Here is a 14,329-nt window from a genome sequence, read left to right as displayed (position 1 = left end):
GTTGACAATCTTGAACGGCGGGAATGCATACAGGTTGAGATGGGACCAATCCAGCAGAAAGGCATCCACGCGAACTGCTGCTGGGTCTGGAATCGGAGAACAATACAAGAGGAGCCTCTTGGTCAACGAGGTAGCGAATAGATCTATGGTTGGCTGATCCCACAGGGCCCAAAGTCTGCTGCAAACATTCTTGTGAAGGGTCCACTCTGTGGGGAAGACCTGACCCTTCCGGCTGAGGCGATCTGCCATGACATTCATATCGCCCTGAATGAGCCTCGTTACCAGCGTGAGCTTTCGATCTTTTGACCAAATGAGGAGGTCCCTTGCGATCTCGAACAACTTCCTCGAATGAGTCCCTCCCTGCTTGGAGATGTAAGCCAAGGCTGTGGTGAAGTCGGAGTTCACCTCCACCACCTTGTTAAGCTGGAGGGACTTGAAGTTTATCAAGGCCAAATGAACTGCCAACAACTCCTTGCAATAGATGTGAAGTGTCCTTTGCTCCTGATTCCATGTTCCCGAGCATTCCTGTCCGTCCAGTGTCGCACCCCAGCCCGTGTCCGATGCGTCCGAGAAGAGACGGTGGTCGGAGGACTGAACAGCCAATGGTAGACCTTCCTTGAGAAGAATGCTGTTCTTCCACCACGTTAGAGTAGACCTCATCTCTTCGGAAACAGGAACTGAGCCCGTCTCTAGCGTCATGTCCTTTATCCAGTGAGCAGCTAGATGATACTGAAGGGGGCGGAGGTGGAGTCTCCCTAACTCGATGAACAGGGCCAGCGATGAAAGTGTCCCTGTTAGACTCATCCACTGCCTGACTAAGCATCGGTTCCTTCTCAGCATGCTCTGGATGCATTCTAGGGCTTGGAAGATCCTTGGGGCCGACGGACAAGTCCGAAAAGCTCGACTCTGAAGATCCATACCCAAGGAGACAATGGTCTGGGATGGAACGAGCTGAGACTCCTCAAAATTGACCAGGAGGCCCAGTTCCTTGATCAGATCCATAGTCCATTTGAAAATCTCCAGACAGCGACGACTTGAGGGAGCTCTTAAAAGCCAGTCGTCTGACGGAGCCGGACACAAGATCATGATACTGCTGCACAGTCTGTAAACTGTCAATCATGGGCAAGCGAGGAAGTACAGTGACAACCCGATTCTGTCTAGACTGTCTGGGTCGTACAGACAACTCCTTAACGGGTTGCTGAGGTTGCCCACTGCGTCACAACAAGTCCCTTCTGTTGGTTGTTGAACGTCTTCCCCGTGACACATTGACTCCGTAAACAAAAAATCCTCTAACAAGGACTAAGCTTGGACTGCATGTCATGCAACACAGCTCAAGGTCTATGGGAGCAGGTGTGGTAACAGACGGGATTAGCGGCTGAAGTGTAACCATTACCTTCCCTGTAAGCATGTTATGCTTAAATAAAAGTCCATAAGAGGTTATGCAGCTAAAGGCTCCCTCCAAATGACAGAGTCCTCAAGGGAATATCAGAAGGAGGGAGAAAAGAACTTTCTCATCTACAGGGACCTTATCCTAGAAAAGCTAAGTTCTCTGAGTGAGGGTTCACTGGTGCAAAGCAGCAGACTAGAAGGCAACGTTATGAAACTGCTTGACAGTCTAGTGAGTTGGCAACAACCCAAGATGTGTTGAGAAGCATGCGGTAAGGTATGCAGAGCATGATGTATGCAGAGTATGCTGTATGCAGAGCATGCTGAATGCAGAGCATGCTGTATGCAGAGCATGTTGTATGCAGAGCATGCTGAATGCAGAGCATGCTGAATGCTGAGCATGTAGGAAGTAGAGCCTGCTGTAAGCAGAGCCTGCTGAAAGGAAAGCAGAGCGTGTGCATGGCGTTTAACATTTCTCAGAAATTCTATGACCAGTGCTAGAGTGCTTAATGCATGCTTGCATGGGGTTTAAACCATGGTATGCTGAACAGCAGAGTCAGAACGAGCTGGAACAACAACAGAGGTTTCCTCAACTTGAGGGAAAACCTGAGGTTCAGACTGCATAGGCTGAACAACAGACGGAGCAGAAGGCAGGTGCAAGGGTGAAGGAGGTTGACTCCTAGCAAGAGTTGCACCCAAGGATTGTACCAGCTGAGCGGAGGACGGAGGCGGAGTAGTCCGTTCCTGTTCCTGAGAGATGAGCGGAGCATGAGAAGGTTGAGGCTGCGCAGAACAAGGTAAAGTTCTAGCAAGCTGAGGCTCCTGAGGCGCAAGTGCATGGTGTAGATGAGCTTGCCTAGATGAGGGTTGAACTCGGTGCAGCGCTGGTTGAGCAGACAGACTCACGGAGGGGAGAGGTTGTTGTACCCCAACCGAGAGTTGCACCACTGGAGGAGCAGCAAGGGGAGGAGGAGGAAGAGTGTAACTCTCCTGATCCCAAAGCAAGGGTTGCCTTAAAGAAGGCTGAGGCTGAACAACACTGTGAACAGCAAACTCCGAAAGTGGTTCAACATCGTACGCCTGGCAGATGGAGCTGCGACTGGGTGCAGCGAGTGCAGGCGGGTGCAGCACAGGCTGAACGGGTGCAGGAGGTTGGTGCACCACCGGTGCAGGCGGGTGCAGCATAGGCTGAACGGGTGCAGGAGGTTGGTGCACCACCGGTGCAGGCGGGTGCAGCACAGGCTGAACGGGTGCAGGAGGTTGGTGCACCACCGGTGCATGCGGGTGCAGCACAGGCTGAACGGGTGCAGGAGGTTGGTGCACCACAGGTGCAGGAGGTGCAACACTCTCAGCACGACACTCACGCATCAAGTCCGAAAGCTGTGCTTGCATGGACTGTAGTAGAGTCCACAACATCATACGCCTGGCAGATGGTACTGTGATCAGGCGGAGCGAGTGTAGGAGGAGGGAGTGTAGGCGGAGGCGGTGGAGCAACACTCTCAGCCCGACACTCACTCATCAAGTCCGAAACCAGTGCTTGCATGGACTGTAGTAGAGTTCACAACATCGTACGCCTGGCAGATGGTGCTGCGACCAGGCGGAGCAGGTGCAGGCTGGGCGAGCACAGGTGCAGCGAGAACAGGTGGAGGGAGTGCAGGCGGTGCAACACTCTCAGCCCGACACTCATGCATCAAGACCGAAAGTTGTGACTGTATGGACTGCAGTAGAGTTAACTTGGGGTCGGCAGACACTAAGTTCTGCTGAGGTAAAGCCTTAACAGCAGAGATCTGTTGTGGCAGAACCTTACTCCTCTAAGTCGGAGTGTAATCAACTGATGACTTAGGAGAGTCAGAGCTAACCCAACGACTGCATTCGGGTTGTGAACTTTAACTTCGTACGTCTGGCATAGGTCTGGACTTAACGTTTAAGAAGTCTTGAGACCTGAGACCAGCGTTACTCTGCCTTTATTTTCTCCCCTAATCTCTTCTGCAGACGAGCAAAATAAGGGCTCAATCGTCTGCGGGTGGGAGTGACGGTCTCGGTAAGACACGCCCACAACCACCGAGAATACTTCTGTGCGCCGATCAAGGCCTGCTGAACCCTTATGCCCTTCGACATTGCTTCTCCCCTGGGCTTGGGAGCTTGCAAGAGGTCCCGGACTGGGAGGACGACTGGCGCGCACAAAAGTACCCTCACGCACTAATCACTTATCACTTTGATTTCTGTTTGCACTTATTTCACTGAACTCGAAACTTAAGTGGTTTGTACCTGAAATACGCAATTCTATCCTTTCTCAAAGTTAGTAATTGCGAAAACAGAATTACAATGTAACAGAAAAATCTAATGAAAGATAAATCAGTGGTTGGAAAGAGACTAAACACTAGATCACTCTAGAAACGTTAGTTTCTTCCCCTAAAGAGACTAGGGAGAAGAGCAAAAATCGATAATGACGTTACTCGTACGCCTGGCAGGCTTGAATGAAACGTTTATCCTCTTTCTCCCTCCGTCTCTATCTCTCTCTCTCTCTCTCTCTCTCTCTTGACTTAGAACCTGAGAGAAGAGCCCAATCATATATATCGTAAAAAACATATTATTGTTAAAGGAAAAAAACTGAAAAGTTCCTTTATTAGGATCAAAACCATTAAGTTAAGAAAGAATGAACAAAACGCTAGACACGGTTACTCTTACTGCAACGTGAAACCGTGAACATTCTTTCTCTATCGTAACGATAGAGTGCAAGTTGAACGATCTGAACGTCAACAACTGCAGAGACAAAACAAAACGTTAGTTCAGCTTTGAAAACAGTACGAGACTGTCAAAGAAAATCTTTCAAACTCTGTGGCGGAAATAGCATAATATGTTAACAGGTAAAACCGAAATGACGGGCTCAAAGTTTATTAACTTCGGTAAAAGACCGCCTACTATTAGGAAGGTCGAATATAAACAAATATAAAAATTAATTTTAATGAGTTTATAATAAAAGGAAGTTAATCGAAGAGGCCTATAAGAGGCGGAGAGATATAAAATAAATCTATAACTTTCGTTAAGCAAAATTAAGAAAGAGAGTCTATACTCTCTTAGACACCAACACTTCCGTCTAAGGGAAGGGTCGGCCATTGAAAGGTGAACGAGAGTTCATACTCTCTCGTCACCAAAATTAATCAAATTAATTCCAAAAGCTAACTAAGCTAATATAGAAGTTTTCCAGTAAAGCGACAGCCGAAATCAAAGAGAAATACTTCACCAAAGTCGTGAAAATACTCCAAGAACATAAGCGTATCCCAGAACGTCTTGCCGGAAGCACGACAGAGGAATAATTGAGGAGGTGTCAACAAGAAGTACTTGAGTACCTGGCCACAGGTGGCGCTGGTAAATACACCCCCTTCTAGTATTGTGATAGCTGGCGTATCCCTCCATAGAATTCTGTCGGGCAACGGAGTTGACAGCTACATGATTATCGGGTAAGTTTAATATTGAAAAAACCCGTCTTACAAACAATTCGACTTGTGAACAGCTTCTTCGAACATATTAAGTTTGTAAGTTGAGGACCTTCTGTATTGACGGACAAAGTTATCGGATGAAAATATAAAGGAATAAATAGAAAGGGAAAACAAATATTGAAGCAACTTGAGGCCTCAGTGATTCTTTTAAGAATCTCAAGTACTGTCTACTGTAATGATTTTGGACCATTTTTTTTGCTAGTGTAGGGTTAAATAGACACGCATTGTGTACCGTACAGTTCTACATCTATCAGGACAAACATTTTTTCATTACTCTCCGATATATAATTTTCAATCCACTGTAATATGAATATTTTTCTTCATGTGATCGTAAACATTTACTCTGTAATGCACTGTATACTTTGGTTATTAATTCTTTTCTTTTATTTTTCAGGGAGGCACTGAAATCGTCATCTCCCGAGCTGTTCATTCCAACCGAGGCATTGGAAGGAAACTGCAGAGGCCTCATTTCCAGCATAGTCTCTGCTTCTTCTCCACGAGTCCCACGAAGCCTGTTGTCCACTAGCTATGAAGTGCCCCAGTCTTCAGCATATGAGTATATGTTATCATTGCTGTTATTCAGCATCTAGAGACATTCCCATTAAAGATCTTAAAATGCTAGTTGCTTGCATAACTAGTTTGTTCAAAATAGAATGTCCAGGTACAGTCTGAAAATGAGAGAATGGAAATAGATAGTAGAGAAAAGTTAATGATCAGAATCAATCTTATAGATAAAACTCGACTTAACCAGGCAATAATTACTTAAATGGACAAAGTTAAAATGTTTCTAAAGATAGTACTCACAAACGGGGTCAACAGACGACACATAATTGCTGAAATCACGGCGATCTAAGTGGATGCACCTCAGAAAAAGATGTTTGTATACGTGGCTTTTCACTCAAGATCAGCAATGATGGAGGAGAAAAAACCTTCTGGGAATGACTACAGTAGCACGATAGCTTGTCACTCAAATTGCGAATGCTAACGTGTTGGAAAACGTGAATCGCATATTGGTGTTTGTCAGTGGAAGTTGATTGTTGGAATAGGCTGCTTGAGAAATGGACAAGTAGAATGCCTTAATCAGGGAAAAGAAGGTTTTCGTTTAAAGTAGCAAGATTTCGGAAGCTCTTGAGCTACGAGATACAAGTCCAGTAATCCGGCAATGATATATAGATCTGAAGGTGGTTTGCCAATACCATCATCACCAAGAATAAAAGACATTAAAGTTACAAGACATAATTTTATAGCAAAAGAAGAGGATATGGTTTTCAGCGCTGTGGGAAAATACGCAAATACAACATCATTTAAGTAGTTCGGAACTATGATCTCTAAAACAGGGTGTTTAGAATTGGAGTTTAATGAAAGAATGAAAAAAGCAAATCAGACAATGGCTAGGTTAAGTAAAATTTAGAAATCAAATCGCCTGAAATCACATATAAAAATCAGGCTATATATCAGTTTAGTAAGTTTTGTATTACATTATGGACATGAGTCATAGTATGACAATGAAACAATATCCAACAGATTTTGTAGATTTGAGAACAAAGCCCTCAGAAGAATATTGGGAGTTATATGGCAGGACATAATTAGAAATGAAACTGTAAGAGAGATTACTCGAGTACCATATGTGGAAGAGATCATGGTTAGGTGTAGATGGAGATGGTTTGGGCAAGAGAGATTAGTTCACCAAATGTTTAACTGGGCTCCACAAGGCACTAGAAGAGTTGGAAGACCCAGGCCTACATGGATGAGGACTATAAAGTGTGAATTAGGAGATGATGAACGGAAAAGTAATGATTTAAAAGCTCAAGATAGAGACGACTGTCGTAATCTAACTGAGGCCCTTTGCGTCATTAGGCGTAGGAGGATATGATGATGAACATCAAGTATTAGCAGACACATACATTATTTAGTTCTATAAACTCAGAACATGATTGAGCCTTTGTATTAAAAACTGTGGTGCAAATATGTCACCATTTTGGTAGAGTCAATCGTCATGTCCTATTCACAAACTATTTCATTGTCTGTTGAGTCTTGCAATGACTTTATTTCTTAGTTAAAGGACCTGAAAAACAATTTTATCACTGCTAAACACTATAAATAGCACAGGTCCCAGACTACTGCCCATGGGAATGAAATACTGAAAGATATAGGTGAACTGAAGCATTATTGAGCAACAAATCTACTTTACCAATCACTAGGTAAAAGAGGAGGGTAAGACATTACCCTGAACAGAGTAATTACAAAGCTCACATGCTCCTATAACCTCCATGTTGTCAATTAGGTCAAACATAGCTCTTGAATCAAATTGTAAACTGCCATGGTTTTACCATGCGTGACTGAAGCCCATATAAAAGAGGAGGGGTGATCACTGCCCCAATTTGTAAAAAATCATTTTATTACAGAAGCCTCTTCAGAAAACTCCCGTACAGACCTTAGAGTTGATTAGACAGGAATGTCAAGGATTTCAGCCTGAAAAATATGAGATCCCTATATAGAGCAGGATATGCTTGGACACTTGAGCGGGAACTACAGGAGTATGGTACAGAAATGGTTGCATTACAAGAGGTTAGATGGCCTGGGACAAGAAAGTGGGATTTAGAGAAAGGAGCTCATATGTATAGCGGAAGAGATGATGGTTTTCATCGGAAGGTAGCCGGATATTATCTGAGCAGAAGGTCCATGGTGGCAGTAGAGGAATTTGATGCTATAAGTAGTAGAATTGTAAGGTTGAGACTGAATGCAAGATGGTTTAAACAAATTTTGACCTTAGAAAAATCTATTTTTGGGCTCGAGCCATGTCGTCCTGATGGAAATTCCTTCGGGCAGCTTCCTACTGTAGGACATTTCTGTGAGTGATATTACAAGAGAATTACCGTCAGGTATCACAGGGTTCTAACCCCCTGAACGACTATCGTGTATAATCAGAGACATATCCGTAGATAACCCTAGATATCTGCACCCCAAACAGACTTAACTCGGTCTAGGAATCTAAGGAGGAGGATAGGTGAGGAGCCATTACATATCCTCTCCCTTCATAGTACTTCTCGTCCCTGATAAACCCATTCCAATTTTTGCAGTTTACCTACATTGTTTCAGCACATGCTCCATCTGAAGTATCAGAAGACCAAGAGAAAGACAAATGTTATGATTTATTACAGAGTGTTTTTAGACAGAATACCTTGACATGATATGTTGTTACCACTATCAAGTAGAAGAAGCAGAATCCCAAGGTCTGAGAACAAAGATCCAAATGAAACTATCAATTAGAAGAAGCAGAATCCAAAGGGCTGGGAAAATTGATACAGAAAAACTAAGGGACATGGAATTTAGAAGCCAGTGTCAGGTGGAAGTGGAGAATAGGTTCCAGGTACTGGGAGGTGAAAACACAGAATTAGATTGGAATGAGGTATGCAAGACAGTTATTTGTGCTGGGAAGGAGAAATTGGGTCTCAAAAGGAAAATCTCCAAAAATGAATGGTTTCACTCGGATTAAATGATGACAGCTGAGAGGATGAAGACGTATTGTATGAAGTGGCTGGAAGATTGAAATAACCATAGAAGAGAAGTATTTCAGCCAGGCGAGGGTTGTTGCTGTTAGTATAAACAGGAGGAAAAAGAGACAAACCTTAGAGAACTGGATGACATTGAACAAAATAGGAGACATGGTCATTCAAGAACACATTATCGGGGAATAAATCAGATCGGAAAAGGATACCAACCTAGACATTAATTGATCAGGGATAAGCAGAGAAATATACCGGTTAACAAAGAAAACGTCAACCCGAGATGGGATGAATATTTTCCAGAATTACTAAATAGACCAGAGGGAGGAAGAATAGCGATATAAGAGGTGATGCAGGATGAGAGACCACAAGGGGTAGTAGAGTTACCAGCAAGAGATGAAATCTGGTGGGAAATCAAAGATTTGAAAAATATTAAAGTATTGATGGTGTCATCGCAGAGCTTATAAAGTATGGAGGACAGAGGCTACTCAGATAAATCATAGAAATTGTCCTTAACATATGGATGGTATATGTGAAAAAGGAGACGAGGGTTTGGTAGGAACTTGCAAAGGGGAGAAGATCAAGAAGGAGGCAGAGAATTAGATGCCGAGATAAGGTGAAGGATGACATGGAGAGGAGAGGTTTGGTGGAAGAGGATGCCTTTCATAGAAGGCATTGGAGAGGGCGCATCAGGAAACCAAACCCTTAATGTAGGGCTAACGGTGGGGAAGAAGAAGAAGTAATAGTGCTAATCCACAAGAAAAATGACAGAACGGTGTGTTCAAGTTTTAGAGGGATTTGCCTACTGTCAGTAGGTTATAAGATTTTACCAAAAGACTTTATATTTATTGCAAGAGAGAACTTTGTGATTACCAAACCGGTTTTATGGAAGGGAAATCCACAGTTGATAAAATTTTTACCCTGTGAGAGAGTTTAGAGGAATACTGGGAGTACAGTAAGGATAGTTGGAAAATATAAATTTATATTGATCTTAAAAGGGCTTATGATAGCATTCACCAAGATTCCTTATGGAAGATCCTCTTGTACTTTAAAATCCCGGACAAACTGATTAGGCTGACACAAATGTGTTACAGTAATATGATATTATTATTGTTATTATTACTTGCTAAGCTACAACCCTAGTTGGAGTAAGAGTTGGATGCGAATCAACAGATGCCTTCCTGGTATCAGGGGGACGTAAACAAGTCTGTACTTTGTCAGCATAATTATTTAATTTGGCCCTTGAGTGGATAATGAGGTAAGCACCAACAACAACAACAACAATAAACCTAGGCAAAGTCAATTGTAATCGGTTAGCTTGTGCTAATATTGTCCTAAACAGAGAGTATTTCTAAGAACTGCAGCATATGTTTGGAGCTTTTAGAGAGGCCAGTTCATGAATTGGTTTAAAAATCAGCGAAGAAAACCAGTTCAGGAATTTGTTTAAAAATCAGCGAAGAAAAAAACAAAATTCCAAAGGTTTCAAGACAAGGAAGTGAAGTTGCTAACATAGCATGTGCAGGATTAGATTTGGAGGGCGTAGATAACTTTAATCATGTGGATCAACAATGACCTCAGATAACAGAGTTGAAGAAGAAATAAAGATAAGGAAAGCCACAGGAGGATCAAGGTGCCTCTGATCACTGAAAGAAATTGTCAAGTCCAGAAACCTGATAAGGAAAACTAAATCAATAATGTGTCATCATCATCTCCTTTTCCTACGCCTACTGATGCAAAGGGCCTCGGTTAGATTTCGCCAGTCGTCTCGATCTTGAGCCTTTAAATCAATACTTCTCCATTCATCATCTCCTATTTCACGCTTCGTAGCCCCCAGCCTACATGGCTGGGGGCTATGAAGCGTGAAGTAGGTTGGTATGGGCCTGGGTCTTCCAACTCTTCTTGTGCCTTTTGCCATGTACAATAAAAGTCAGGCATACAATAGAAGTCAGGCGAATATTGACTTATGGTTGTTAAACGCTGAGGTTAACAAAAGAATTGGAAAGGAGACTTTTAGTATTTGAAAATTGACTTTTGAGGAGAATATGGAGACCAGTACAGTATATGACAACAATGAGGAGATTTGGCGAAGGAGCTGCCCTTAATAACCTTAATAACCAACATCGTAAGAGCACAAAGGCTGCGCTGGGCTGGACATGTAGCCCAAATGGAGGACAACTGGATTGCCAGGGGAGTGATGCTTGGTAGACCAGAGGGAAAACGACCTTTGGGAAGACCACGTATGACGTGGGAAGATAATGTTTAAAGAGATGTGGAACAACTGGGACCTGGAGCGCCTGACCGCTGGCTTGGTATCGCTGTGAATGGTATGGTAGAGGCAGCTAAGGACCACATGGGGCTGGACCCAGAGGAGTGAGAGTGAGAAAGTGAGTGGGATCTCTTATGAACTGTGACTTGTTATTATTATAATTACTTGCTAAGCTACAACCCTAGATGGTAAGCAGCATGCTATAAGCACAAGGGCTCCAACAAGGAAAATAGCCCAGTGAGGAAAGGAAATAAAGAAATAAAATACAAAAGTAATTAACATTTAAAATGAGGCATTTTAAGAACGGTAACATTAAAATAAATCTTTCCTATATAAACTATAATCACTTTAAAAACAAGAGGAAGAGAAGTAAGACAGAATAGTGTGCCCAGGTGTACTCTCAAGCAAGAGAACTCTACCCCAAGACAGTGGAAGACCATGTTACAGAGGCTATGGCACTACCCGAGACTAGAGAACAATGGTTTGATTTTGGAGTGTCCTTCTCCTAGAAGAGTAGCTTATCATAGCTAAAGAGTCTCTTTTACCCTTAGATTTGAAAAGATCATTTGAAGTTCCTCATTGTTTCTTGAGAAGTTATGGGCCATCAGGAAGCTATTTTCTAAATTCATGGGGCTAATATTTAAAGGCCAAATGAGCCACTGAACAATTATAGTGCCGTAGCTAACCTCTTGAGTGAAAAATAATTGTTTGGTAATCTCAGAGTTGTCAAGTGTTTGAGCACAGAGGAGAACGTGGAAGAATAGGCCAGACTATTCGGTGTATCTGTAGGCAGAAGGAAAGTGAATCGTAACCAGAGAGAAGGATCCAATGTAGTACTGTCTGGCCAGTCAAAGGCGCCAACAAACAGTTTGATGCAGATTATGCTTTGAGTGTTGTAGTCAGCATTTGAGTAATTTTAATGTTCCCACACCTGACACAAGATAATCCAGGATAATGAAACGCACCTTGTATGGGACATCGCTCAAGAGGAACAAGTATCGAGGAAAGGAACAACTACGGGATTGTTGGTCTTCAAATGGAGTCAACGAAATGGAATATCATACTGGTGAGTATGAAAATGATTTTGTGGTGTTTCAGATCACATATGCTTAAATAAGACTGAGAAAAAGCAATTGAGAAATTGTGCTTTATCTCGTTCTACTCTTTCTATACATGATCTTTGTGTACTTGCCATTACTGTATCGCCTTTCTGCTTGTGTATTTTTTAGTGTAGGTAATTTTGTCAGAGGAGAGAAAGGAAAAGAGAAGAGATAAAATCTTCCCATTCTGTTAGATCAATTGATTAGATAAAGCAAGTGGTTCGCATAGTGTGACAGCTGTACCAACTCATGTACAGTCGTAACTCACGTCAGATGTTTTCAACTTTTTGAACTGTATTAGTTACAATACGGATGTCGCTTACAAGGGTCTATAGGTTAATTTTTTGAAGGGTTGATTCATGTTAAGTAGCAAATCATTGAACCAATTAATGACTGATGTGAGGTATATCTGCACATAGCTTGCTCCTTATTAAACCCCATTCATGAATACTACAAGGAAGAAGTTAATGATTGAAGTGTAACCGATGCCGAAGTACAATCCTTATATATTTACCCATCCTCTTAGACAAAGGAGATGATGGATGGAATGTGTTCAGTCCTATTTCTCACAAGAGGTTTGGCTACATTTGGAAGTTACTTATTTGTATTTTTCCAAGAAGGTCCTCAATTTTAAATATTTAACTTAGCCGGTGAATATATAATAGCTGCTGCTCAGCGGCTCGACAGAAAACACACTCAAAAACTCGCGAGCGATCGCTATGAAGGTTGCGGGTGTGCCCACCAGCGCCAACTATCGGCCAGATACCACTCCTGCATGTAAACAAACCCTTCAATTCTTCTCTGTCGACCTTGACGACAAGACGTATTAATACTCGCTGTATAACCTGGAGTTTTCTCAACATATTTGGTGAAGTACTTCATTTTGGTTTGAGCTTTTGCAGTGCAGGTGTTTTTCCTCAACTTAAACTCTTGAACTCTTTATTGAACAGATTTAATTGTTGATGACTTGGATTGTTTTTTGGACTTTCTTTGACTAATTCAAAATGGCTGACCCTTCACAAGTACTTAGATTTCGTAAGTGTAATGCTAGGGACTGTAATAGGCTTCTTCCAAAGGCATCTCTCGACCCACATACTGTGTGTTCTAATTGTCGGGGTAAAACCTGTCAATTGGGAGATCGGTGTGAGGAATGCGTGGGCCTTTTGGAATTCGATTGGCTCGAATACGATAAGTATGCACGTAGGCTAGAGAGAGATAGGGTAAGGAGGAGTTCCTCTAGGTCAGTAGATTTTTCCTCTCCACATGCCCCTGAACCTAATCCTTCCCCTGTAGTGGTTGTTCCTAACCCCCCTTCTGGCACTCAGGAACCATCTATGCAAGACATGTTACTTGCTATTCATGCCTTGGGGGAAAGAGTTGAAGCGTTAGCAACTGATCGTAATCAACTCATGGCTGACGTTAAAGAGCTTAAGTGTCAGAGTGCCACAGCGGAAAATAGTGGGAAAGTGATTAGTGCGCAAAGTGTTGTGAACAGCGTTGCGACCGAGGGTTCGTCTGTTCGTGCCTGTCGTTCACCTAGTCCGAGACCTCTTGCAAGCTCCCAAGCCCAGGGGAGAAGTAATGTCGTACGACTTATGGGTTCGAGAGGCCTTGATCACCGAACAGACGTTCCCTCTATGGTATCAGGTGTATCTCACCAAGATCGCCCCTACCATAAGACGAGAGAGCCCATTTTCTCCTCGTCTTCCGAAGGCTTTTCGCATAAGAAACCATGGAGCAAGGTTTCTAGGCCCCTTAAGCGAAAGTCGGTCCCTTCAGGACAGGTCCAGCGTCCTGGATGTAGTCATTGGGACAGTTCTGACCCGTTGCAGTCATCGGATGACTGCTCGCCGCCTAAGCAGCAACGTTACACAGGCTCAGAAAGTCTTGGTGTAGGCAAGGTTGTGCCGTCTCAGACGTTAACCCCGTCGTTTACCGCACCCATTCCCGTGGACCCTAAATGGGTTATACTGCAGGACATGCAGACTTAAGCTCGCCTCCCTTATGGAAGACTATTCTGCCGATAAGGTTCACGTTGAGCCTAGTCGTTTATCTCATCGAGATCCTGGCCTTCAGCCACCCAAACGAACCTTTGTGCGTCCTGTTGACGTTGGCGTAGCTAAGTCACGTCAGTCACGATATGTAGAGCCTCACTCGATGCGGTCTCGTGTTGATTTTCAGCCGCATTTGGACGTTAGGCCACTTGCTAATGCTCCTGTTGACGTTCAGGACGTTCGCCAACCATCGGAGTTGACTTGTTTTGACGCTGAGCGTCAACCACCGCAGTCTAGAGTTGTTTTGACTGCTCAGACTAGGCAGTCAAAACAGTCTCGAGTGGACGCCGAGCGTCCTCACGCACCTGTTGTTGTTGACAGTTCACAGACTGTTAAGCAGTTACATGACGTTGCGTCCTGGTCCGCTACTAATGCACCAGTGAGTGTGGACGCTGCGTGTCAAGCATTGCCAACCCCTTTGCTTGTTTCACAGCAGTTATCAGAGGAGGATCCTTCAGATGAGGACGTTGTTGACCCTCAGCATGATGATCATCCTTCGGATGTAGACGAACCCAGA

The 14,329-nt window shown here is 43.4% G+C and overlaps 1 protein-coding gene and 1 long non-coding RNA gene across 2 annotated transcripts in view; both read left to right on the top strand.

The window, feature by feature from the left end:
• Positions 1–6,341, top strand: part of LOC137616942 (uncharacterized) — a 43,162-nt gene extending 36,821 nt beyond the window's left edge. The window contains exon 3 of the long non-coding RNA XR_011039524.1: positions 5,281–6,341. This is a non-coding gene — a long non-coding RNA (uncharacterized lncRNA). The remainder of the gene's footprint in view (positions 1–5,280) is intronic.
• Positions 6,342–7,367: 1,026 nt separating this feature from the next.
• Positions 7,368–8,077, top strand: LOC137617613 (uncharacterized). The gene is made up of 2 exons (XM_068347619.1): positions 7,368–7,610; positions 7,967–8,077. Exons 1-2 carry the CDS (start codon positions 7,368–7,370, stop codon positions 8,075–8,077), a joined length of 354 nt encoding a protein of 117 aa, XP_068203720.1.
• Positions 8,078–14,329: the final 6,252 nt, after the last annotated feature.

Source organism: Palaemon carinicauda, chromosome 23 (genome assembly GCF_036898095.1).
Source record: "Palaemon carinicauda isolate YSFRI2023 chromosome 23, ASM3689809v2, whole genome shotgun sequence".
NCBI lineage: Eukaryota > Metazoa > Arthropoda > Malacostraca > Decapoda > Palaemonidae > Palaemon > Palaemon carinicauda.
Note: the sequence above shows the minus strand (reverse complement) of the source record. Positions and strands in the feature narration are given on the sequence as shown.